This window comes from Lepisosteus oculatus, chromosome 9, assembly GCF_040954835.1.
Source record: "Lepisosteus oculatus isolate fLepOcu1 chromosome 9, fLepOcu1.hap2, whole genome shotgun sequence".
Taxonomy (NCBI): Eukaryota; Metazoa; Chordata; class Actinopteri; order Semionotiformes; family Lepisosteidae; genus Lepisosteus; species Lepisosteus oculatus.
In genome coordinates this window covers 10,039,230-10,067,132 of record NC_090704.1, presented here as the reverse complement: position 1 = coordinate 10,067,132, position 27,903 = coordinate 10,039,230, and the positions used below count along the sequence as shown (strand labels likewise).

The following is a 27,903-nucleotide window of genomic DNA, read 5'->3' as shown; positions in this document are numbered from 1 at the left end:
GTGAGAAGAAAATAAATGGATGTGTTAAAAACTGTTTCTACAGTTTCAATCAAATTCTTTTTGCAAACTCAAATGAATGTGTAAACCAAGCACTAGTAATTGCTCAACTTCAGAGGATACATTACCAGAGCCAGGAACAGATCGTAAGATAATGGCAAAATTCAGCTACTTTAAGGAACATTACAGCACAAACAACTTTGATCAATTCTTATAGTAAAGAACCATGAATCAAACTCTCATTAATCAGAAAAACCTTCAAATAAAAAAGTAAAATTAGTGCAGTAGAAACAGAAACCTGCTGGGTTAGGCTGAATGATTGAACAAAAAGCAGTCGATTCTAATGGATAATACAGTATATACAAAATATTAAATTCCTTATAACAGTTATTTAATGTTAGGACCCAGAGATAAATAGTGTGTAAATTATGTTTATAGTGCAGTCATAAATCCTGAATGTTTAGGATTTTGTGCACAGTTTACTGGCATTTTATATAATTTCAATTTGTATATGCATAATTTTTTACGCTTTTCTAGTTCTTTTTTTCCTCTCTTTTCAATAAATTACAATCCCATCCTGTAGATTTGGTTTGTGTCGGGCCTAGAATGAATTGATTATACATAATGTATTTGCAATTAGATGTAATCCTCTGGGATATTATTTTGTTATATTATATTCCGTGCAAAAAAGCATTGTAGAGTTTCAGCAGCCTACCGTTTTTAAATACAAAAATAAATCAATTTTCCATCTCATGTTTTTTTTTCTCTCTCAGACAATAGCTGAAAGAATCTTACAATGGAAAACAGACACAGGAAAATGAAGCTATCGCCCTCTAGTGGTTATTATTCATGAGACTGACTCATTCACGTAGTCTCACTGTACTGCCATACAGCATTTCTAGGAAATGCTTGTGTTCTGTTGTGATTTAAGATTTAATACTAAGAGCTACGTTTACTTAGGTTGTCATTAAATAACATTAAAATTCAACAACAGGTCTGAAATTAAAGAAAGTAATATGAAGAATGCTTAATTTAAAAAAAATGCTATTTTGCATGGAACAATGTTATTGCATATGTATTTTTTGCACACAAAGTAATTAGTGAGTTTTAATGCAATGTTATCTTCTTTAAATGCAAAATGATCTTGTTTAGCACAATAAGTATGCCATTTAAACACAAACATATCTCGTTTCAAAGCATTTTTTTTCTCTGTGGCGCTAATAGACTTCTATAGAATGGCATCCTAAAATACATATTTTTTCCTGAATAATTCCTTGGGGTATTCACTCTCAAGTCATTTCTTAAAAATGAAATTAAAGATGCTTGTGTTCTGTGTCAAAACAGTTTCCATTTATACACTTAAGACTGCAGGCTTTGCAGTCCTTAAATCATTATCCTTCATGATGATACGCAACATGAAACATAAACCTCTGAGTTTGGTTTCTTCCTATACGCTTTACATCAGTGTTAATGACACCATCAGCATGTGTGCATCCATATGAAAGTGTGAAAACAGGTGTAGCGAACCCCAGACTTAGGACTATCTTAGTCTAGAAGTGGCAATGCAGACCAATTAATTCCAACTCCTGAGTTTTGCATTATAAAATCAGATTATGGCCAAAATCAGTTTAATCTTGTACAGTACTGTACTGTACAGTACTGGATATGAGGCCTGTAGTGAGATGATGCACAACCCAGAATCCTCTGCAATTCCAACAGACATACAGTAGATTCTGGTACAGAAAAGGAAGTCCTTCTTCACTGAAAAGATTTCTGCCCTTTCAGATAACAGTACTTTAGGCTGATAAAATTCTGCAACTCCTCTTTATCAGTGACCAAGCCAAATTATTTATTATTTGCCTCCCAATGAAAAGATTTTCTAGTGATAGGTGGATGGGCTTAATCCAAATTGTATAGTTTTCAGTTCAGAGAGAGTCAGAGAGAGTCCTTTATGGAGTTTGAGGGACAGGTGAATGACTTTAGAGAGAAATTGCATGACAGTTGAAAAGGCACCTGGATAATTTTATCTGATGGTAACGTCAATACAGACTTGTGTGACCTTGAGAAAAATCTCTCCTCTCTCAGATCTCTGCTCAAGTCTTAACCAAATGACCCGTCACCTTGGCCTTGGAGATTCCTTAAAAGGAAGAACCAACATGATGTTTTACTCCTTACCTTTGAAGAACAGTTGATTTCTGTTGAGTTTGACATTGTCATTAAAGTGTAAATCATGCAATTAATTGCAAAAGTAGATAGCTTTAACTCTTAAATTAAAGTGACAGATTTTACAATGTCAAGGACCAAGATGTTAAACACATGAAAAGGAGAGACAGGTTATATAAACATTAAAAATAAAAATGTGTATTCTAACTTCATACTGTATATCTTCTTTGGTATAGACACTTCAAGGAACAAGCAAAATACGAGGATTTTTTTCTAAAAGATGTTTCTAAAAGAAGTCTTAAATAGAGCAGTACATATTTCAAACTGTGTTATTTAATACATTAATACATTATTTAGCACATTATTGTAATACATATTTTAAATGGGTTACAGTTCATGTAGTTATGTGGTAAAATTCACCAAAGTTTTATGGCAGATTGTCATAAATACATTTGGATTTTTTTCTAAAAGAACAGAGGTGTCTTAAAAGAATGTAATTAAGTATAATGGAATCATTTTCTATTTCAAACGGTATTATCTGAATTTTGAAAGATATACTAATTTAGGGACACATGCATAAGAAAATATAACCGTTGCTGAGAAAAATGTACATATAATATGTACATATCATACTGCAGTAGCTGGCAATTATTCAATTTTCTATATTCTATATTACAAATCTTACCTAATTTGATTTATGTATTTTCATTTGAGGTCATAGCTCTATAGCTGTGCACCATTCATTTGAAGTATTTTTTATAGAAAGCGATAATGGGTGAATTTTTTAACTGTGGCTCACAAAATCCTACCACTTCACCCTTTTTATAACACATATTAATGATTTACAATTATCCAAAAGTGATAGTTAATTTAATAAGATCACATAATGAAGTTTTAACAAGAGAATACCCAAAGGCAAAAAAAGTTTAATTAGATTGTAACTTTGACAACTCTGTGTTGAGACCAAGTTTCAATTATACGAGGGAGGAATATGTGAGAGACCTATTCAAAAAGACGGTGTATTGTATTAAAACGTAATTTCAGCTGTTTATTTCTTCAATGTGGGTATGTTTTTCAGAACAACATTTTTACAGATAATGAACAATGTATGAAACAGAAGACTGATAGGGAAACAGAAGGGCATACCTTTTGAGTTTTTTTTTAAATGGAAACTTTACCTTTAAGACTAAAGAAGAGTAAAATGACCAATGCCACTTAAAATCACTAAGGTCAGCAATGATATGGTACCCATATTATACAAACAGGGTCAGTAAAACCCTGTTTCATTTACAAACTCTCAAACTTTCTTAGTTCTTTGTTTATCATCAGCAAAAGCAAAGTCTTCAGTAGCTCAGATATTCCCAACAAAAGACTATAGACTATGCTTGCCATGCTCTTTTATTATCTTAGAGGCAGGTTAGTTATGAACAGCGGAGCTGTAACAACAGCTAATCAGTGCTCCATTTGCCTGCCTGGAAATGTAGTTTCCTTCTTGAAAGAGGGTAGAGGAAACTACAAACTTTAGCAGATAGGGTTAAAGTGATTAGTGGCTTTTCAAAACTCTCTACCTGAAATAATATTCCCTCTACAACCCTACCTCAGATTCCAACACACCTATTTTACCAAAAAGTGTTGTTTATGTAGTACATCAAAAATCATTATGTACTGTAACATACTCAGACACTGTACTGTTACAGACTAAAATGTTTGATAAAGTTGTACAGTATGGGGTATAGCTTAATGTTACAAATTTAACTTATAAGTTAAGTTATAATAACTGACAACTTCAAGTATTGTTACATCCTAACCTTCTCTTTGCCTTATTTTAAATTAAGATGTACTGGATTTATTTTGTTTTGTACACATTTGCACTAATTTTTGAGAATGACAATTACAGGAAGAAAACAGAATTACGAAGTGTTCAATATAGTTCCATTTGAACATTTTTAAATATATGCAGTACTTTCCTTGGAGTCCTTCTATATCTAATAATGGATAGGAAGGACATTGGGATACCCCTGTAGTCATTTGCTCCAAAGTGCGACACATTTAGTTTCTTTGTATAGGTGCTCTGGTGGACATCCCTTCTGAAGCCAAAGAGATTTTTTTCAAATGCTTGTTTAAAACATTACATTTAAGTCCAGTAGATTATAAAACTCTATACTGTCCACGCTATAACCATTTATAAACCCAGGTACATGTGATAAGAGAAACTGAAACAGATTCCATCAAAGTAACAATTTAAAGAATGACCTCACTTCCAAATTGCTGTGTGGCATTAGAAATTCAATAAGTTCAAATCTATACTGTACAACATGGCTCCTGCAATTTCAATGAAAAGTATTCACTGTTTTGATTCCTATGTGGGGTCACCTTGAGCAGGCAGAGCTCCTGCAAGGTAAGGGGTTAATGCAAAAGCTCTCCTGGTGGAGGAAAGCAGACTTGAGTATGCAGTCTAACGAATCTCTGTGCACAATAGTCACAGGGGGATTTCACTCCACACTGACTGCCCTGAGTCAGTCAGTCTCTTTTTGCTGTTACTTTCTCTCCACAACCATTTCATCTTCTGGGAGCTGCTGCTGTTCAGAGCACATTCCTGACCATAACTTACGTTGCATTTCTATTTTAACAGCAACAGCCAGTGGAGGGCTTCCCCTGTTTCCCAGTGGAGATATGAATGAGAGTGTCAGATTTCTCAATCACTGGTTCTTGCAGTACTTCAGCGGAAAGAGGGCACTAATGCCGTGATTGTCAGAGAAGGAAAAGAGCTCCAGTTATTTGCTTAAGAGTGAGGGAATTAAAGCAAGGAAACAAGCACTTAAAGAATGAGCAGAGTAACCTTCTTTGAGGTAAGTGCTCAGAGACCACAGTAATGCTCATCGATACAAATGTACAGTGCAATCCACACAGGTAATGTCAGCTGCAAATTTTAATTTGCTTGCTTTGGGAATGTCTAATCTGACACCATACCCATCTTTGCTGAATGTACTGTACTTGGTTTTAAAATGATTATTGCCGAGGCTGCTACAGTGCTAGAGGGGTTAGTAGAGTCTTACTATAGTACTGTAACTTTAGTGCTGTCATTTTCCAGTCAGGATTCACTTTTAAAAGATGTGTCTCTATATTTTAGTTACAAGTTAGTATCACCAGGCAGAAATATTGCCATGTGTCAAATATTTCTTATAATTCTTTTACAAATGGGAAAATGAAGGAATATGAGCTGAAAAAAATGCGTTTTCACATTATTATGCTATTTGGCAAAACTTTTTTTGATGTTTGCTGGAGATCACTGTGCAGACCTGAAAACTCTGTCAGTTAAAAGAAGGCCATATGGTATTATATAGCTATTTTATTCTAGTAAAAGCTCATGAGTTTGAGAAGAATGGGTTATAACTGGGATGTTATTTAAAATAGCTTAGCTTAAAATAGCTTTTTTTGTTTTTTCTTTTTCATTTTTATGTAAAAATGCTGCTCATTTGGCATCAGAAAAAGCATAGCAAATATACTTCAGCGAAATACTTCAAATATTTAAATATTCATTAAAATAAACAAGATTCATCTTACACCTTGAACTTCACTCTTTCAGTATTTAATTATTTCTATTGAAAGCAGCAACATACTCCTTAATACTTCTGTATTTGCAATGCTTGCTAGATAGATACTTTATGCGAAAAGAACTAAAGATATTAGCCTATATAAGGCCTGCTGTCCAGACTGGGGCCTTAGATGTGAACTGAATGTTTTTATTGATTTTTTCTTTTATTGATTTACCAAGTTCTTCCCCTCTAAAAATCAGAGTACGACACTTCTTGCTATGAAAGAAATGTTCTTAAAATAGAAAAGGAATATAGGAGAAGAATCTGATTTAATTTGTTTGAATTTACTGGAGTTTGTTATTCACATTTCCCTCATTTCCTTTTTCATAATGAGATTTAAAACAAGACTATATACTATCGGAGATCTAAAGTTTTCATACAGTCAAAAGAAATATTACAGACAATTTCAGACAGTCATTCGTCCTGTATAACTTGTTTGGTTGATAGTAGCTAATTGATCAGAGGAATTATGTAGCTGCTCAACATTGAAATAATCTTAGAAAAAACTGTTTAAGTAGGTACTGCCTAATAGATATAAAAGTACTTTATTATTTTCATTTCCCATCTAGTTTGTTCAGATTAGTATCTTAGCTTTCATGGTGCTTTTTATAACACAATGACTTAATACAGTACTTTATTTTTTTCCTTGTTCACCTAAAATGTTAATTCTTATTCAAACCACTTCTAGAAAAGTCCAGGAATAAGGTAAACATTTGAAAAGGTAAACAAGGTTTTTTTTTGTCATATATCTGGAAGATTTTTAAAGCATCATTACAATCATATTCATATTTCCAGAAACCAGGAAGCATTACATACAAATGAATTGATTCTGCTCTTAATATATATTTGGCTAAGGCCTAGTAACTAATTGCTTTTTTCATGGAATACTACATGGAATATTTCCATTTTCATTTTTGCCTTGAAAGGACTTGCCTCATTTCTTGATAAACTGCATCTTCTACTGCATCAGTTGCTTGGTAACGTAACCCATTAACAGCAACTCATGCATCAGCACAACGTGTGACCTGTGTCTCTCAGCCCAGAGCAGCTCAGGCTTTTGCTTATGAGAACTCTAGGACATTTCAAATCATCATCTTCAAGATTAGTAAAAATTCTGTGCTTAAACATAATAGTTAAAGGAACTGAAATGTTTCATTATTTTTGTGTATTAGCTGCTGACCATGAAGGACTCTTAGATGACTGCTGAAATATCACAGACTTGATTTACCAGGTGTATACCAACCGAAAACAAATGTGATTTACTAAATCTTATATCACTGGATGAGAAGAGATATTCAAAGTCTTTCAAAGTCCACCTCATATTGTGTTCAGAAAGTAAACAACTGAGTGTTTTATCAAACCTTTTTTTAAAATTTTTTAGGAAACAATATAGAAAACAATCATATAAATACCCCCCCCCCCCCCCCTTTAGTCCTATGCCTCCCTCCATCATTGTAGTTTTAAGCTATTAATTTAAGTGATTGATCGCATAGTGGTAAATAAACATTGGACATAAATGAGACAAAGATATGTTAAAATACCACACACATAAGACATTGAACTTTAGATCAGATAAAAGTAAATAAATCAGAATGAAATCATAAAATGAGTTTTTTATTTTTTGATAAGTGATCCTGATTATATCATAAATTAGAGAGAATTCAACTTTCTGTTCACCTATGCAAATTGAATCACTCCAGTTCTTTGCTAGACTTTTGGCTGAATATTTAGTTGTCATCTGCCAAGAACTCATAGAAAAATGACTATTTATACCTGATTGACTTTTTTATTCATAAGAGAGGCTACAGTGCAGTAAATTAACACATTCAGCTCTCATTTCTATACGTTCTATTTGTATTTTGTTACATATTCTCTGGTTTAGTGGCAATTTAATTTTTTAATATTTATTTTTTATAATCAAAAAACAATAATCAAAAATCAGAACAAAACAACACGCCATTTTTGATGATCTATAAAATATTGTAACAAATGTGACAATCTTTTAAGAAAGCTTTCCAACAAATAAACAAGTAATAGGTTTATTCCATGCTGAAAAAAAGAAGAAAGAGAACACAAGGTTTCGGCCGTGGAGCCTTCTTCAGGTATGACACCTGAAGAAGGCTCCACGGCCGAAACGTTGTGTTCTCTTTCTTCTTTTTTTCAGCATGGAATAAACCTATTACTTGTTCCTTTGCAGCCTACGCATGCTGACGCAGCTACCCACCTGAACTACTTTCCAACAAATATACTTTACCATTTAAGTAAAGTTGTGTTTTATATACAGTGCAGCTTTGAAGTTTATTTTAAGTTCCCATCTTGTAAGCAATTGTTGCTATAAGGAGAAAAGAAAATCAATAACTTAGGAATGCAGGGCTCAAGAGAGTCAGATGCTATCCAAATACTCAAGCTAAATCTGATGCAGTGTTTTATAAAATTAGAATGGATGGGATAAACTTGTTGTCTATGTGTTTTTTGCTGTATATTCAGCAAAAGCTTAGGTATCCATTAGGACATTATTACACTATCCCGTAAAAGAGCAATTTAACAATTGACAGCACTGCTGAGCTGTACAGGTTGGAGTGCTTTCAGAGCAAATTACTGCTTGCAGATGCTATGCATATGCTGTACTTCAAAGCTGACAAAGTGTAATTAAGATTAAAAGACCAGCAATGCAACATTCAAATCTACATCTATGCAAGCAATAAGCATTATTTTAATCTACTATTTTGCTCTACAGTTTAAATATATTAAGATTCTAAGATGGCAGTTGACCTTTTGTGCAGATTTAGAATCTGATCTGTCCATCTGTCAGAAAGGTACATGAAGTCACTCAAACTACAATACGTAATGCTAAGAACTGATAGTCCTATAGAATGAACCCAACCTACGGATATGGACAAGTGTTTGTTAGTTTACTATAAAACCAGTTAGACTTAAATGACGGCATATGCTTTCTACCATTCAGAGTTTTGAATTTACTACGAGAGAAAAAATATATTATATTATAACCCCTACACTATTATTATATACCCTACTTATGTAATTATACTAATGTTCATTTCATCTCAATATTGAAGTTTAACATTTACAAAAATTATTAACAAAGGTTTTCTTAGTTATATATACAGTAGTACGTTTCATCATCTTATTACCCCAATTCCTTTTGACAATATTCCTTGAGCACAGGAAACTGCAATAATGTAATGTTGTTTCAGTTTCATGATGCAAGGTCATCACGTGAAACCATTCCCACGATCACATGTTTTGATTTAGTTGACAGTTGGTCCCTCCTGTAATCATGAGTATATTTGAATACTGTAAATAATTATTTTTTCAAGGACAAAGGCCTTGAAAGACAAATTCCTTGATAAAACCTGGCAATCCTGAATATCCTAAATGCATTCTGTCATGTGATTTAACAGTATACTTATTTGTATTGCTCAAATAAGTTTAAAATTCTTTTTAAATTAGAGGCAACACCTTTGGTGTTCACATCATTCTGTTAATGCTGCATGGTAGAAAGCAAAGAAAATGTCTCTCGCTTTACTATCAGTGCCCTTTACAACGTCTTGTGTCCTTGTAACCTAAAAAAACAACTATGACTTGGTGAACACTGATTTTCATAGATGTTGAAGCCTGCTAGAATTTCTTTCCATTTGTACCCCTTAGCAATGTCATTAGAAGGCTACTGTATATGCCAAAGCAGAAGGGAAATGAGAGAGGGGGAGCTGGAAGAGTAGTAATTCAGACAGCTCATCAAAGACAAGAACAAAAATCAGCTGGCTAAATAAAGAGTAACAAATCAAACTGGGAACTTGAACTTGAACTTTATTGCCATATGTAACCGGTACTGGTACAATGGAATTCTTACTTACAGAAAGTCTCTCGTTTGTAAAACAAATGTAAAAAACAAAACAAAGTGCAAACAGTGCATCAAGACAATGTACAAACAAACAATAGACAATGTGCAAGTAAACACGCAGACAGTTTGAATGTAAACAATACAGACGTGTAAACAATGACTGGAGACGTACAATAAATAAATTACAATGAGGTAGATGGTGATGGTGTAGGTGTGGTCCGAGGGGGATGGCTAAATGTGTTCGCCAGTCTCACTGCTTGTGGATAGAAGCTATTGAAGAATCTAGTGGTAAGTGTCCGTATGCTCTTATATCTCTTGCCTGAGGGCAGTGGGGTGAAGAGCTCATGCCCGGGGTGGTGACTGTCCTCTATGATGGCCAGAATTTTACCACGGCAGCGGTCCTCATAGAGCTGTTTAATCTCGGTGAGACCGCAGCCGATGATCTTCTGGGCCATATTGACCATTCTCTGCAGTGCCTTTTTTTCTCGCGAAGAGGTGTTGCCATACCACACGGTGATCCCGTTGGTGAGGACGCTCTCGATAGTGCAGCGGTAGAAGTTCACCAACACATGTATTGGCATCCCCCATCGCTTGAGGCACCTCAAGAAATAAAGGCGCTGCTGAGCCTTCTTCATGATAGAGTCAGTGTTCACAGTCCAGGTTAGATCTTTAGAGATGTGAATTCCCAAAAACCTAAAGCTGGTGACTGTTTCCACTTCCGTTCCATCAATACTGAGTGGGCTGTGAGTGTGTGGCCTGTGTCTCCGAAAGTCCACAATTAGCTCTTTCGTTTTCTTTATGTTCAAGTCCAGGTTATTGCTATGACACCACCTAAGCAGCTGTACAACTTCATCCCTGTAAGTGGACTCGTCATCATCACTGATCAGTCCTATTATAGTGGTGTCATCGGCAAACTTAATGATGCGGTTGTTGCTGTGTCTTGCTGTGCAGTCGTGAGTAAATAGGGAGTACAACCTTGGACTCAGACAGCAGCCTTGTGGGGTTCCAGTGCTCAGGGTGAGTGGTGTTGATGTTTTATTGCCTATCCGCACCACCTGTGGTCTCTCGATAAGAAAGTCCAGCAGCCAGTTGCAGACAGAGTTGCACAGACCTAATCCCCTGAGCTTTGTCACCAGTTGACTGGGTATGATGGAATTGAATGCTGAACTGTAGTCCACAAACAGCATTCTCACATACGAGTTCTTAGTGTCCAGGTGTTCCAAGGCTGTATGCAGAGCCAGGGAGACAGCATCATCCACTGATCTGTTGTTCTGGTAGGCGAACTGCACGGGGTCCAGGGACTCTGTGATGGAGGAGTTGATGTGTGACAACACCAGCTTCTCCAGGCATTTCATCACCACAGATGTTAATGCCACTGGGCGGTAATCATTCAGGCATGTCACTTTTGTCTTTTTGGGGGTTGGAACAATAGAGAGGTTGGAAGTATACATATGTGTTGTACATTTCACCCATAGATCACTATTATTAAAATGTATTAGAAATGTAAATATATATCAATTAACAATCTAAATTTCCATGTTAAGGTTTTAGTTGTAGTCTAGGCATAGTCTTGCATTCACATGGAAAAAATATACAGTACATAACGTCAGTATTCTCATGGGTTTCCACTAAGTTCTTGGGTTTCCTCCCAGAGTCCAAAGATTTACTAGTAGGTTAATTGGCCTCTGAGAAAACTGGCCCTGGTGAGAGTGTGTACGTGACTGTGTTTATCTTCCCTGTGAGGGGCTGGCGTCCCGTTCAGGGTGTACCTGGCCTTGCGCCCTTTGCTTGCCAAGATAGGCCCCAGACTTCCAGTGACCCTGTCCTGGCTAAAGGGGTTAGATTATTGTTATTGGATGGATAGATTAATATTTAGAACTGTTTTAACAGACGCACAGAATGCTACATTCAAAACATTTACTGAATTTACTCATAGTAAATCTATGTTGGTTCCAAACAGGGATTTATTTGCTATAATGCCCATAGACGTATAGTGCCTTCTTGCAAGTAACACTAAGTCAGTTGTCCATGAACAGATCATCAAAAGTCACAGTCCATGTTGCAAAAGGATACAGGCCTACAGTTTGTAATAAGGCTAATGCTAAATACTACAAGGATGCAAACAGATTTAGCATACAGCAGCAATGCTTATGGGACTTATCTGATTCGTTCTACATATACACTTTGTATGGATTTCATCATTTTGTACAAAGGAATGCACTGTCCTTCAAAGAAAGCTTAGACATTAGCACAGTGCAGATTGAGGGTTATTTATAAAAAATGGCTGGCAGATCCACATCATCCTGCTGAACTTACAATGACAGCTTTGTTGCATCATTCATTCAATAATTAACAAGCATCAACTAACCAATAAGTCACTATGCAAATGAAGTTGTCCAAGTTTGATGACAGAGGTGACGGTGAAGTACTGTATACAGCTAGTGAGGTTCAAATTAATCTGACAGAAAAGCATAGGAGGCCAGAATTCCACTCTGAATATCTTATTACTCCAGGAGAGGAGCATGTGGTAAGGATAGGTAAATTATGTCAAGTGTTTGTAAAAAAAGAAGAAAATACATTTGGTACAATCAATGCTGAGATTGTGCCATACTAGTCATCTAAACATTTTTAAAAAGGTAAGTGAAAAAGGTTTAGGTATCAACATTTAGGTTCCACAATTATTTTTGTTCTTCAAAGGAATATTTCAAAAATTAATTCTTCATATTATGTTTTGGTTATACAAAGGTAAAAAAGTGTGAAATCAGCATTAATTCATTATTAAACCCTGATCATAACCATTTCATAATACTGAAGCGGAGGCACCTTTCAGTTGCACTATTTTAATGTTGTCCCTAAAAAATGGAATTGACATATTGTATTTTTCAGTCAAAAACTCATATTTCTGCTGTTTTGATCAAATAAAAGCCATGGGAATTTACTCCAAATATTCAGTATTTCAATTTAGCCTGTAAAAATAAAAGAAGTGTTGCGAACAAGTGGTGACCATTCATCCAATCTTGGATCTTTGGTTGCTAGTAGCTTACTGATAGAAATATCTCACCCAGCATATTTCAGTTACCCTCAATCCTTTGAGAAAATAATATGTTTTACTGTCATTGAAAGCAATGGGAATGTAAAGTTTATCCCACGCAGGGTTTCCACCATGCTGGGAGGTTAATTGACTTCGGGGAGAATTGGCCCTGGAGTGAATGTGATGTCTGTCTGCCCTGCAATGGACTGGCATTCTGTCCAGGGTTTGATCTGTCTTACACCCGGAATTAGAAGAAGAGATTGGTTAGAGGTTAGAAAATGGATAGAGGGCTGTATTCCCACTTATTTCTGTAGTGCTGCAAAGAAATGTACAGTCAGTTTGTAAGCATGTCAGTTGTTGAAGACTGTGCTGTTCGTTTCACTCAAAAGATGTTGACAGAATTTAAAGTTGTTTTGGCTGTTGAGCTGAAGACTTTGTCTTGTTTACTGATTGGAAACAGAGAAATTATCATTTTGAAGTTTAACAGTACATACTGACGACATCAAATTGAAAGATTAAGTAAAATCTCTTTTCTCTTGTCAACAACTGTAATTATATCAGTCGGGTTGACAGCTACATTACAGTAGAAAAGTTAAAAAACACAACATTAAATTAATATTGATAAAAAATATCATGCCAGACCAAACACTTTGTGGTAGTATTCAAGAGGTAAATACAATTTACTGTCTACCTTTCAACTATTTAAAAATCACTTTCAATTGATCAATTTCACTTTCACTTTTTGATGATATTGACATAGAAATACAACTATTTACTGTATGAACCTTATATCATCATGATTGGATTTTCATTAATACCCACATTTTCAGATCAACTTTGAGCAGCATTCTGTCTAAAACCAGAGTGATGTGCAAAGAATATATTCACAAGAAAGCATAAAGCACCCTGACAGTATTGAAATACAGCAATGGGAAATTTAGCTCTCTCAGCTAAGAAGGCAATTTGGATCTATCAGAAAGGTCTAGTGTTAATATTGATCTTCAGAAATCTTAATTGCCCATCATTGATCTCTGATGACCATTAAAATGTCTTCTTGTTAGAAATGTGTATATGAAATGTGTATGTGTATTTACTTTTGTGTGCATATTTTAAAATGTTGTTCCAGTTCATATACAAATTAAGCAAAACACAAGACAAATACAAACTAAACCTAACACAAGTATGGTCTGGAACAGTGGAGTTCACTGTGGCTACAGAATGAAGGTACTCTTGCTATAGCTCTAGTAGTATATAAAGGGTTACGTTTAAGCCACTAGGGGGATCCCTCGATTAAAGCATCATATCCACAGGAGACTAACATAAAACATGAACTGATAATATTTTAGTTAGGAAGACAACTAGTTACATCACAACTTGATGTAACTTTAATTCTGCCTTCTAAAGTATTTTCTGATTTGGGGAAAGCTTTAATTATGTTTTCTGGAAAATATTGGTCATATTTTTTGTATTTTTTATTGCTTGTCCTACACTTAGTTTTCAAAGGTATTATAATAAGCTATTTATTCAAATAATTAGCATATACATTAATGTCATACAGCATATTTATTCTATGATAAATGTGATGTTTTAATGATGACTTAGCACGGGTTCCATATAATTTATTTTTATTAAATTCAATAAATATATTGCTGGACATTTGTGGTACACTTACTAAATGCACAGAAGCATTTGCGTTTTGCATTTGATTGACATTTCTGTGAAAGTGAGTTATTATAGGTGACTTGCTTTATGAAGCTGAGACTTGTTAGTGCTATATTTTATCCCACGTTTTACAGAGTAAATATGTCATTTAAACCTAAGAAATTTACGATTTAGTGACAACATACTTGCCTTCAATGAATCCTTACAAGGATCCTTAGGCATGCTGCTACTCAAGTATATTGTAGTGGAACTACAGTACAACTATGGCCTTCACAGATTTCTTTCTAGCTCTCAACACTAATTGTTTACAAATAATGTTTTTCCAATATATTTAAGAGGATGGGCTGTTGTCTGTCACATAGTATGTTTATTAATTTAAACCTCATAAGTATTAGGTAAATAAATGTACATGTTCAAATTATTGACAAGATGTATTCAATGTGACAATGACAAGTTATTGACAATGCCACCTAAATATCTATTAACAATTTAATGTTTTTGAGTCAATTTATTAAATTTACTAACAAAAGTTCTGGAAAGACAGGAAATGACATTTAAAAATGTAAAGTGCAGTTACAGAGTAATTCAAATACAGCTAAATTTCCAATATTTGAAAATGGAGAGATTTGGGTGTGGTATTAACATTGTAGTAGGAAAATTCATATAAAATCCTAGATATCTTTCTTATATTATGACACCAAAAGCATGGAAACTAACTCCTCACAAAACTCTATGACTACAACAGCATTTAAACTGCATGCAATTCTATACACTTACAGTTTTTCATCCATCCATCCATTTTTTAACCGCTTCTTCCAATTCAGGGTCAGGAGGGAGCCAGGGCCTACTCTGGCGCAAGCAACAAGTGCAAGTGGTACACCCTGGACGGGACACCAGGCAATGATTTGCATTACAATTAATTGTTCCCCATTAATTGTAAATTGCAATGTCTTCCAAATGATCGCATCAGGTTGTGGTATTCAAAGAAGTAAGCTCCTTTCTTGTTTTTCCATGTTTAGTTTCTTCCAGGTTCTTCCAGTTCGGGTTCTACAGTAGTTCAAGGTTGTGCCTTAATTAAATGCGTACACTTGCACACTGCAGTTAATTTTTGTATAGATGTGTTCACAGTGCAAAAGAATGGGTCAGGCAACTGTATTCATACATGCTGTTCACAAGGCATGGACAATTTGAGAATGACAAACTAGCTTCTATTTTGTGTATGATAAATTTAGAGCAATGCCCTAGTTACTTCTGATATAGAGTGGCAGTTGTAGACAGAGATTTTCCTTCTGCAATGCTGTTCAGAACGCCAGTGGCCCAGCACATAAGGCAGTGCTCTGCATACCATGGTCATACAGGCCGCAATGAAACCTGAGATGCCGTTCTTCATCTTGATTTAAACCATTGGTTTCTATGCAATCACTTCCCAAATGCAAAAGTTTTTTGCATATTATTGAAGAAAAAGCCTATACTAATGCAAAGCGTTTTATATACTTTAAAGATTTTTTAAATATTTCTTGTGGTCACAGCCATCGAATTCTTTCGTTGCTGGCAGGGTTTTACAGCTAACAGCGATTGCATTTCAGTCTCCTATTTCATAAGCTTATATATCAATGAGGTCACCATGAACATGCCAGCCCTCTACACTTGGCTGCATGCTTCCTTGGAAGAGCCAAGAAAATTCCTTTTCTTAGTAGAATTTACAAAGGTATATCTGCACAGATGACCATAGGACACAGAGGTTTTGACCACTAAAAGGGAGAATGGCCCCAGCACAGTCAGTGGAATTAAGAGATCTGTTCACCCTTGCTCACTTTATAAAGAAGACATGTGCAGAAGGCATGTCAGAGCTGGGAGAACCAGCTAAAATCAAAAATTATGTTTTCTTTGAGGTGGAGATACTTGATGCCAAGACAAAGGAGCAGCTATGCTTTCTAGACAAGGTAAGAAAACGTTGACGTTTTCAGGCTCACGAATCACAGGGCAAAGATATGTGGTCACATGCAAGGAAAGACGAATCATTTCATTTGGAAAAATGCATGTGTATTTTCGTAAAACATTTTATTGAAATCAAAGAAGGATGTAAGTGTAAAAATGCATGTAATCACTAAACAATATTAGCTGTTAAGTTAATGAATTATTAGACATATGGAATTTCTTATTCACTGGTGTCAAAATAATTTCTGGAGATAGCATTATCGGGATTTTGCAAGAAAATCTGTCATATTTTACAACCCATTTCATATGTTGCTGTCTATTGGACAGCATTATTTTCTACAAACTATATAAACACAATTGAAAACTATTATTTATTTCAGCCCTTTCAAGTCTTTGGTACAGATACACGTACCTATATTTGTGAACCATTACCTTTATTGAATAGACTAGCACTGTTTAAACATCAGCTGCTATCGTGCCACATGTAGTGAAAACTCTAAGAAAGACATGGGTATAAGTCTAAATGTTAACCTTACTGACCAATAGTGTACAGTCTTGACAGTCAAGCAGTGGTTGTGATTTATTTCTTAGTGTTGAGCTTGTAGCCTGCAGTGGAACCACAGAACCATAAAGGCGCATAATATGTCTTCACTCTTTCAAAGCACAATGTTGAAGAAAAATAGGATCCTCTGTGAAGAGCATTAAATGTTTTTCCCCTTTATCACTCAATTAGGTGGAACCTAATGCTACTATGGGAGAAATCAAGTGTCTGTTTCACAAATGCTGTAAGTACAATTATGTTTTTAACTGTATGTTTATTAGGGATTTTCTTGCACAAAACAAGGAAGAAAAATGAAGGAATATAAAAAGTCATCAAATTTAACTTTATAATGTACATATTGTGCCAGTAAATATAGCATACAATTTATAACCCTTTGCACATGGAGATTCCCATTAGGAATTACAAACAGTACGTAAATAAATGACTAAAAAGCGGGGTTATTATTTAGGAAAAGAAAGGTTTTCAGTCATATCCTTTGATGCAGATGAGTGGAAGTAATATAGATTATGTTAAGTCAAATTTATCAAGATGTCAATGATAGCAGTTATTAAATATATTGCCTTGACTTGGAAAAGCAGTTAGTAAAGGTGTTACAATAGAGCCTCATATACTGTACATGATGTGTAAAAATCTCTTACAACCTGAAGGGAAAGCCCTCTTTTTTCTCAATGGTTTGGGTTGACTTCCTTGATTTTTTTAAAACTTATTACATTGCATTGTCGAATTCTCCTGCAGTTGAATGTAGGAATTCAGACCTAAAAAAAAAAAATCTGATGCCAATTCATATGAGCAGATAATTAGATCAAATTATTATATGGTCTAAATCTTTTTTTTTCTTTGACATAATACATGAGACATGTCTGCAGCTATTTTCACTTTAATTGTTTATGTGAACTTTTACTATTTTATTATAAACTCTATAAAGTGTTGTGCAAAAGTGTATTTTTGGCTGCTAGAGTAATAGTCTTCTTTGACAGTTATTGTTACAGCTTACTCTGGATGAGAAGAAAACATTTAACAATCTAGAATCTACAGTACATTGATCAGAGTCTTTGTGCACATGATCATGACAACACAAAGTAAACCGTTTCATTAAGCCAATAGGAAACATTTCAGTAGTTAATCCTTTACACCAATTAAGTCGTTAAATTTCTTGCAAGTTTATCTTGCTCCTATTGAGGGTTCTATCATCAACATTATTTTTTCCTCTTCATACACTTCCATTAAGCCAAACTTTTGCTTTGAGAACTTGAAAATACAAATCTTTCCATTTTTGCTAAAACAAAATGGAAGAATTCATTTGATCAATTTAGAGTTGTGCTCCTGCAAAAAGAAGGAAAATCAGGAGTAAAAAACAATAGAAAAATACTAAACAGCGAAGAATCTTGCATGGAATTATGTACAGTATATATTGTATATATCAGTGGTAAAGAAAGATCATACAATTTATTTAAAATGAGTTTTTATATGTTATTAAACAGAGTTTGTACTGTCCTAGGTATTGAATCTTCTTCCAATTTAAAAGTCACAAAAAGATATGGAGCATGCTAATGCTAAAATATCTAATACTAAACTAAACCTAATACTAGTGCATCTTAAATTATACCAAAAAGTTGACAAATAGTTAACGTATTCTAAATTTGATGTAGATTTCTGAATATAAACAAAAAATTAAGTTACTATTCAAAACCAAGAATGAACGTCATGGAATTGGATGTCAAAACATTTTCTTTATAATGCTTGTTGTTGCTGTTGTTGTTGTTGTTGTTGAAAACGTCTTTCTTGAGTTGATCCAAAATTTGATGTTATACCATAGTCTGCTTATCATAGTCTGTCTTAGTAATGTGTCACTGTTGAACTAAGATTTATTGTTATTATAGTTTAAAGCTAATTAAATTATACTGACGAGTTTGCGTGCTGTGGAGTATGAATGTTCTTCACGTGTTCATGTGGATTTTACTGGTAGGTTAATTGGCTTCTGGGAAAACTGGTCTTGTTGTGAATATGTGCATATCTGTGTTCGTGGCTGTCTGTCGTGTGATAGACTGGCGTCCTGGCCAGGGTGTACCCTACCTTGCAGCAATTGCTTGCTGGGACAGGCTCCGGCTCCCCCAACTGATTTCGAAGATGAGGTTAGAAAATGGATGGATGGAGTTTGCATGTTCATGCACACTTTGCTACCAAAACCTTTTTTGAGGAGAATTAATTCTGGCAGAACCAGTGTTGGTTTACTACAAATGGCCTAGCTAAAATCTTGTAAAATGGGATACCAATGGACTTGACTTAATTACTTGCATCTTTGACTTGATACTTGATGCTTAGAATACTTTATTATAAAGTTACAGTCTATCTGAATGAGATCAAAGTATAATCATTTTTTTCTGTGGTAGTACTGGTCTAACTTTATCAATATTTTTCCAGACCCTCAGTGGTATCCATCAAGACAGGCCCTCAAGCTTGATCCAAGTAAGTTTCTAGCATTGTCTGAAAGTGCATTAATATGCAGCAACAGGTACAAATACAGTTTTATTTTTCTTAATCAAAAACAATTCAAGAAACACTTTCAAATATTTATTGACACAAACTGTCTTTAAGCAGAGCCCAACTTACTGTCCCTAGGTCATCAAACACAATACGTTAATTGAAGAAAGCATAAATCACATCTGATCATTTAGAAATAAAAAATATCAGTAAACAAGTATTTTGTATCATTTATAAACCTCAAACAATATCATGAAAGTATTATAGCATTGATAGCAGCTTCTTTAATGTCAACTGTATTTAATACTTAGGATAATATCCATTTACCACCTTATCACATACTGTATCATGTCATTATCTTTTATTGCACTATGCATTATATTCTCTAAAAGAGAGCCCATTTTATTTTTCTTATATAAAAACCAAAATCAAATTACCTGTAGTTCAAATGCAAGAGAAGACAAATATGATTTAGGTTTACTTTTAACCCACATGTTCCTAATTTATGACAGCTTTCTATACACGAAAGCTTCAGTTTCTGCACCATCTTGGAAACGTTGTGCATAAACACTGATCAAGCAAACATGAAATCTGATGTGCTTGAACCCCAACTGTAAACAGTAAAACCTTTGAGTTGAACAGCCAAAACAATTTCAAGGGAACCTTTGCCAGACATTTATTCTGAGCAACAGCAACCATTTGTCACTGAGGAAGTGATCAGACCATGACAGAAATAAAAGAAGTTGCCATCTGTGCCATCTGGTTAACACTTACCTTCCAGCACTGTAAGTGAGAAAAACAGGGTCATTTCTATTTGAAATGTGGCAGTGCTAGCTCAAAATCTTAATGGCTCGATCCTAATTTAACATGGTTTACACCCAAGGATTATACTGTCGCCATCTTTTTTGTCTTTTTGTTTGGGTGTTTTGAAATCCATAAGCCATATGTTGGAATACCTGCCCTGTGTATTAACAGAAGAATGTTCTGCTCTTAAATAATACCATTGCTATGCTATGTTTGTAATAAAATACATAACATACTGTAGCTGATACGTTTAAGAATATGTTTAAATTAGTTGACTCTACTGCCAAAAATCATTATCATAGCAGAAATCTTTAATAACAGTTTTGTTTTCTTCACCCTACAATAGGAAAAGAGCATTGTAATTCTTTGCCGCTACAAGATGTTATGCATTCTGATTTGATCACCCACATAAAACATTAAACTTTAACAAGTGTGACACACATCCTTAAATTAATCATTTTTGAAAAATAGATCACTAAAATGGTCAATTAAATACTTTTCAGTGTCATGTGATAGTGTTGTGTATATTAGGCATCTTTTTCCACTAATTCAGCCATTATTTTTATTTAATTTATTCCAGAAGGAAAAGCACTTAAAGATGATGAAATCTTACAGAATCTGCCAGTTGGAACCACTGCCACAATATACTTCAAAGACCTCGGGCCCCAGTTGGGCTGGACAATGGTATGACAAAAGACTAAAATTTTGAATTAATATTTTACTTCAATTGATATTGCCTTCTTGTATGTTTGCAAAGATCATATAACAGGTTAACACCAGAAGCTGTCTAAGCATGTCATTAAATTGACAGGTGTAAATTAAAAGTGATAAAAGGGAAAAAACATAAGGTAAAACAGAACAGAAAGGAAGGATATAAAATTCAGAGGGAGACACACTATATGAAAGGAAATTCAAAGAGGGCTCAGAAAGCATATTTTGATCAATTAATTTACAGTAAGTGTTCTAACAGCTTTTGTTTGTTTTTTATTTTGCATTGTGTGTATTGGTCAAACCATTTTTTACATGGTGCTTACAGTTTTAGATGAGAAACAATATAAGTACTAAAATCCATCAAGCCTTATACAGACTTAAAAAACAGTACAGTAACTGCTGTATTGTCTGTTGTCCATAATTGTCAGATCAAGATAAGAACATGAGAAATGTTATAAATGAGAGGGGACTTTGTACTATCTAGTTAACTGTTAGCTGGTCACTAAGTGATCCAAGGATCTATTTCAGGTGCTTTTTGAAAGAAGTCATGCTGCCAATTTCAACTTCTTGTCTGAGAAGATGATTCAGATTATTCAGACCTCCACCAACATTTGTGAAAAAGACATTTGTGCTTCCCTTCTCCTGTTCTAAATGAACTGCCCAAATTCAAATCTTCACACACACAAACCTTTGTGTGGTATACAGGTTATATGGGTTATTGTATAAAACCCAGCACTTTCTGTAGCATACATTTATCTTTTTTATCATTGTGACCTGGAAATGATGGTTCATTTTTGCAAAACATTTCTGAGAAATAGAAACAGTATTAGAAATCCCTTTAGATACAGTATGTTACTGAATTAGAAACTCAAGGGTAACATGTGATCAATAATTCAAAGGGGTTATACTGAACCTCATGCTGAACTTCAGCAGTCTTTTAGGTTGGTTGCATTATTTTAGATTTTAAAACTCAGAAAATACAATACTGCTAAACTTTAAAATTTCTCTCTCGTCTCTTTTCTCTCTCTCACAGGTGTTCCTGGCTGAATATGCTGGTCCACTCTTTATATATCTTCTGTTCTATTTCCGTCTCCCATATATCTATCACCATAAGTATGCCTTCACCTCCAGTCCTTACCCAGTAGTAACGTAAGTCCTGTTCCACTCTTGAAAATTCTGCCTAAAACACAATTGCCTTTTGTAGTCTAATGCTCTACTTCATTTCTTTCACTCTAGCCTGGCCTGCGTATGCCACTCATTCCATTACTTGAAGAGGCTGATTGAAACAATATTCGTGCATCGATTTTCCCATGGTACCATGCCGCTACGGAGTATCATGAGGGTAAGTCTGAAGGTCTGGTCCTCATTGTTAAATTAAATATTAAAAAACGAGCTACCTCTGGGTAATATTTTCTTTCATTAGTCCATTATTATGATAGATATTATAGGAATGAATATGAATTAGATCTTGCAGCCAGCTCTTCACAACACTGAGAACCAGAGCCATCTAAATAGACTAGGAAAGTAGTCTTTATAATAATATAGTTCAGGTGGGTAGCTGTGACAGCATGCGTAGGCTGCAAAGGAACAAGTAAAAGGTTTATTCCATGCTGAAAAAAAGAAGAAAGAAAACACGACGTTTCGGCCGTGGAGCCTTCTTCAGGTATGAGAGAAACAAGGCAAAGGTAATGTAGCTGGAGAACAAAGGCTGGGAGGGAGGAGTGAGAGGCGGGAGCAGGGGACAGAAAGAGAGGTCAATCAGGAGGTGTGAAGTCAGAATAGGTGTACAGAGGTGTGAAATGAAATTACATAATTACGTTTTTCATAATAATATAATTATGCTAATTATCTTGCTTTATTGCTGTTATTGTCTTATTTAAAAGTTTTCAAAAGATTTTTGTTCCTTAGTTCTCCAAAAAAGATTTGTTCTTCTGCTTTATTACATACAGCATTGTTTCCATTCTCCAGTGTCATTTTCTTCAGTTCTCTTGCTTGGTGTTTCTAAATCACTAAACGGAACATTTTTCAACAGTGATAACAAGCATCATAGCTTGGGCATGCTGAAACTTTAATTCTTGGTTGGAAAAAACACATTCAAGTTTGACCGTTATACTCTTTCTCTCAAAGACCACTGCTCATGGCAATCTTGTAACTTCATCTTAATACTATGACTCTAGATTGCTCAGGTTGCAGTCTGGTTAATGATGCCAAAATTGTTTTCTGCAGAATCATAAAAGCTTTCAATGTATTGAGCTTGCTCCTGTCTTTGGCAAACATGATCTTACCCTCTGCAGCTGGAACTTGCATATAGACCGATAAACATATTAATTTTATTATTATTTTTGGTAAAGGGATAGATGAATATTATTTTTAGTTTGCTTCTCTAGTAGTGACAAAGACAGTATAGTGAGGAACAGAAACAAAATGTGATAATGATATATGAGATGTGAGACTCTGGAATGTTACAGCTTTTGAAGTATGGTTCCAGTATTAAGCAGGTTAGACTGGGGTGGATCAGTACAAGAGATACAAAGGAACAAGTAGAGATATTCCCTGGCTGAAAGTTAAAAAAGGATGATTCTGAGAATTGCTATTAAATGTACTGTAAGTAATACATAATATGGAAAGAATCTGTGGAGTCAATATTAAAGCAAGTATTAAGACCCCGTCCCTTGCAAAAATAATGTAAAGGCTTCTATACAAACACCCCAATTATCTATAGAAACCTTTCTGTTTGTTAGATTTCTATAGAAACCAAAGTGTCACTTAATGGCTATTTTTGTAAGTCCTGGAAATGTCTATGCTAGATCTTGAAGTTAGGCCTTGTGCACTAAAGTGCTCTAAATATCATACTCATACAGTACTGTGTTTTACATCAAATTGTTCATTTAATTTGGAAACCACCTTGTGCATTATGACCGTTCCCAGGCTGAAGTTCATTGTGTAAAAGCTTTTTTTTGTCTTCTGTCACTCAGAACTGCATTTACTATTGGGGGTTTGCAGCATGGCTGGCCTATTATATAAATCATCCTCTTTATACACCACCTTGTAAGTAGCCCATTTTATTGTCACTGAGCTCTTTCAAGTCCAAAAACTCAATTTCTTACTGTTAGGAAATATAAACAAAATGTTTCCCCCCCATTTTTTCACAGCTTATGGAAATAAGCAAGTAAACTATGCACTGGCGCTTTTTTTGGTAAGTATTACAACATCAATAAGACTGAAACATCAGATAATCTTTTTGCTACATTTTTGAAAGCCACACTTATCCGCAGACTTTTTATTATAATGAAGGATTTTCTTTTATTACTACATAAGAAAAGGTATGTAATCATGGTACATTTCTTTATGATGCTGAATTGTAGATAAACAGAAAAGAGGAGTGGAATATTGTAGAGCTAGAGTAGTGTGTATCATATTGTACCAACAGGATTGAAATGTGTGTTCTCTTTCAGTTCTGTGAGGCAGGCAACTTCTCTATCCATGTTGCCCTTAATAATTTGAGATTTGGTGGTAAGTATGTTCAAAATATTCACTTATATCTATCATTTAATCTGGAAGAATGTATTTATGAAGTTTCATGCATTATAATAAAATATGTAAGGCCCTCCATCCCCCAGCAAAGTAAAAAGGGAAAGCAATATGGGATAAAAAGCTGCATAGACTCACTTTCGGATGAAGAATGTCACTCTTATAAATGCAAAGCAGCTCTGCATGGGACCAGCATGGTAAGATGGTAGCACTTGAGCTTTGAAGGAGCTTCATAGGAGCTTCTGTGTATGCACGATTTTCCCCATTCAGGCTGGTTTTCTTCAAGTGTTCCAGTTTCCTCTAAGCTCCCCAAAACATAGCGGCTAGGTTTTATTCGCTATTTTAAATTGTCTCTTTCTCTGTGGTCCTGTGATGTACTGGCACCATATTTAGTAATGATATGCTCATGCCAAAACTACACTGACTATATGATAAGCAGTTTTCTGATGAGTAATAGAAGAAATATGAAGTTAGATTTAGAATGTTCTCCGTAGTATGTGTAGACATCTTTTTCAGTATTTATTTGTGCTTTAATTCATTTTTTTATTTTTATAATTGCATCTAATCATTATATTATATTACATACTGTATATCATTATATTACACAGTCCAGCAGGTCTCATTAAACCATCAACAGATGAAAACCATTTAAAAAAGTGATCAACTGGTCAAATTAAACTAATGATCACATCAGATTAATAATGCCATAAAGAGCAAAGATGAAATAAAGACCCACATTGTGGCTACACAGAACTGGAGTTGTTCATCCCCCCAAATAGATTATTATATATTTTAGAAAATGTAATTCAAAATCAAATTCAATTCAAATGCTAATACTTGACATATTCAGATTTGACACCGTATTATTTCATATATGTCATATATGTTAACACAATGAGTGTAAGAAACAATATTATATCTAGTTGTAAAAAGCAAACTATAATGACATGTCAGTCTGCATAGAACAGGCATTCTTGTTTTCTAAAGTTTGTTCTTCAGAAGGTGATAATTGTTGCTTAAATCGATTTGTGCTATCCAAATGTCCACTATGTGCAACAGAATCTGCCTTGTACATTTGAATGCCATTAGACATTCTTGTTTTTGTCACATAAACAGGCCCCAAGTCGCAGAAGGTCCCTTACCCAACTAAGAACCCCTTTACCTGGTTGTTCTTCTTTGTGTCATGCCCTAATTATACCTATGAGGTGAGAGTGTATATTATTAAAATGTCACATATTGTGAGCAGTCTTTAAAAATACATTTTTTTGCATCTGTTACTACAAGAAAAGGTTTGAACTCTGACCATGGAACCTTTATGGAACCCAAGCACATTGCAATTTTTGTAAAGTGTGAACTCAAATTCTTAAATAGTTTACTTTTTTATAAAATTACACTGATACTAATGATAGCGATTATGACCCTGCTGTTTATATCTGTGCTACTCCAAATTAAAGGTACAGGGATGACAAATCCTACTCATGAAATACAATTACTTTTTTTTTTAGGTCAAATCAGGCAAAGTAAAAAGTGTTATTAATCTAATGTTCGTCAGGCATGTCATCCCTTGTTATAAAAAGAGTTTATGATTATTATAAACTTATTTACAGTATCTGTTATGAAGATAATGCAGTCATAGCACATTGTTCCACTAAAAAACAGTTTACTTTATGAAAATGTAAATGTAACTTTTAGCTTTAAATAAGGCCGTGCTTCACTTTACAGGTAGGAGCCTGGCTCGGTTTTACAATCATGACACAGTGTATTCCAGGTAAGCTTTTTTTTTTCCTCGATCGGTTTTAGTTTGACGTCTTATTTTCTGATACTACATTAGTGGCTGTTGTTTCTTCAGCAATGTGTATCCTCTTTTTTCTTCAGTGGCCCTGTTTACCCTTGTGGGTTTCATTCAGATGACAATTTGGGCAAAAGGAAAACATGAAACTTACACAAGAGAATTTAAGGATTATCCAGAACTGAGGATGCCTATAATTCCCTTCTTACTGTGAACAGACAAACAGACAGAAAGCAAGGTGATAAGAACAGTAACAATCAGTGGCTTATGGGCTGAGCTAAGACACTCCTGTTGTGCCCTTAAATAATGACTGACTCAATGGCAAGGCTTTTTTTATTTCTGTTTTGGGAAAGGGAGAATTTGAGTTGGCCTGTGAAGAGAGGGCTACAGATGCTTTCAGTATAGTGTGATGCAAGTCCATTTTACTTGCTTAACAAATTAAATTAAAATATGGTTTGTATTGTTTAGAGATTTTTAAATTGAGATGGTTACTGTACAGCTGTGCAAGAGAGGACACAGAGGCAATGTTTGTTTTTAAGTAATGTAGTGTCAGCACACTGACCATCTTCATATTGCACTGACGCAATATTGCCCGTCTGTGAACAACGGTGTTGCCAAAGAGCCAACAGGTCAATTTATTGATGTGCCTGCCTTCCCTTGTCCTCTTCTGTTTTATCATTCCTGAATCCTGGTTTGTAAAAAAAAAGGCACAGATATCCCTTCACAGAATTTGACCACTTTGTATGTTCTTTCTTAAATTCACATATGGATTTTTAAATCAGAAAAAATAAGCAACTCAACTTCTATGCTAATGCACAGCTATACTGCATACTGTATATGCATAAAAGAAATTCTGAATGGGTGTTTGGAAAAAAGAATGGTGCTGCAATATCATGTTACAAACATGTACATGAATGAAAAGTAAATTATGAGTTTGATGGACTGAGAGATTGTCTAAATGGGAGATTTCAGATCTTAAATGTTCAAATATCAATATGTTCTTTTGGCTATGTAAGGAACAATAGGTCTTGATACATCACAGTTAACCTGACAATTGCCTGAACATTTGTATGAGAATTTAACTATGTACCATAGTATTATAGGGGAGAAAATGCAAGTATGTAAAGTATGTAAATGCAAACACATCTGAAATAAAAAGAATGAAGTGGATCTTTAATTGAATTCAGCAGCAGAATGTACAGCTGGTATTATTTTCTTAGGAATCTTTCAGGAGCAGCTGAAAATGTAGTAGAAAATATATTTTGTGAAATTACGTTATAGAGAGGACCTTAATTTATATGAGCATAATACATGGACCTCATTCAGTAGCTGGTGGAAAATGTTGACTGAGACAAGTCATTTCCTTCCAAACTCAAAAGATACATGTTTAATAAAAGGTAGATTTAAAGCATAGGAAGTGAAACAGAAGACTACGAGTAGGCAGAGATTCAGAAAGGAGATGAATGAAGCAAATGGATCAAAATATTAAGGTCCTGAAAAGGGGGAAATGAATGTTTAAGATGGAAATTACTTATGAGGACTAAAAATATTAAGACAGGTAAAACAGCAATGTTTACAAATGGAAAAAGTGGCATGCACTGATAAAATGTTCTTTAATTATGAACAAAATGTTCATATACTATAATGAGAGCTATATTATTCACGTGCTGGATAAATGAAGAGCTACTATATTCTCAGGTGTTGTTTTCAGTAATTCTGTGTTTAACACTAATGCAGCCTTGCAATTCATGGTGCTGTTGCTCTGTATTTTCTATC

At 34.6% G+C, this 27,903-nt stretch overlaps 1 protein-coding gene across 4 annotated transcripts; it reads left to right on the top strand.

Annotated features, from left to right (window-relative positions):
• The first annotated feature begins 4,752 nt into the window (after window positions 1-4,752).
• LOC102686016 (very-long-chain enoyl-CoA reductase-like) lies at window positions 4,753-27,899 on the top strand. 4 transcript variants are annotated; one of them, XM_069194115.1, is made up of 14 exons: window positions 4,755-5,009; window positions 15,136-15,299; window positions 16,204-16,254; window positions 16,983-17,034; window positions 19,233-19,277; window positions 20,677-20,780; window positions 21,841-21,956; window positions 22,044-22,149; window positions 23,783-23,855; window positions 23,960-24,003; window positions 24,263-24,320; window positions 25,455-25,543; window positions 26,061-26,106; window positions 26,214-27,896. In XM_069194115.1, the coding sequence occupies exons 4-14, from the start codon at window positions 17,001-17,003 to the stop codon at window positions 26,339-26,341; spliced, it is 843 nt and encodes a 280-aa protein (XP_069050216.1). In that variant the 5' UTR covers window positions 4,755-5,009; window positions 15,136-15,299; window positions 16,204-16,254; window positions 16,983-17,000; the 3' UTR covers window positions 26,342-27,896. The 4 variants fall into 4 exon arrangements, with proteins under 4 accessions (XP_069050214.1, XP_069050216.1, XP_069050215.1 ...); XM_069194113.1 differs by lacking the exon at window positions 15,136-15,299 and having other exon boundaries at window positions 4,753-5,009; window positions 26,214-27,898; XM_069194112.1 differs by lacking the exons at window positions 4,755-5,009; window positions 15,136-15,299 and having other exon boundaries at window positions 15,848-16,254; window positions 26,214-27,898.
• Window positions 27,900-27,903: the final 4 nt, after the last annotated feature.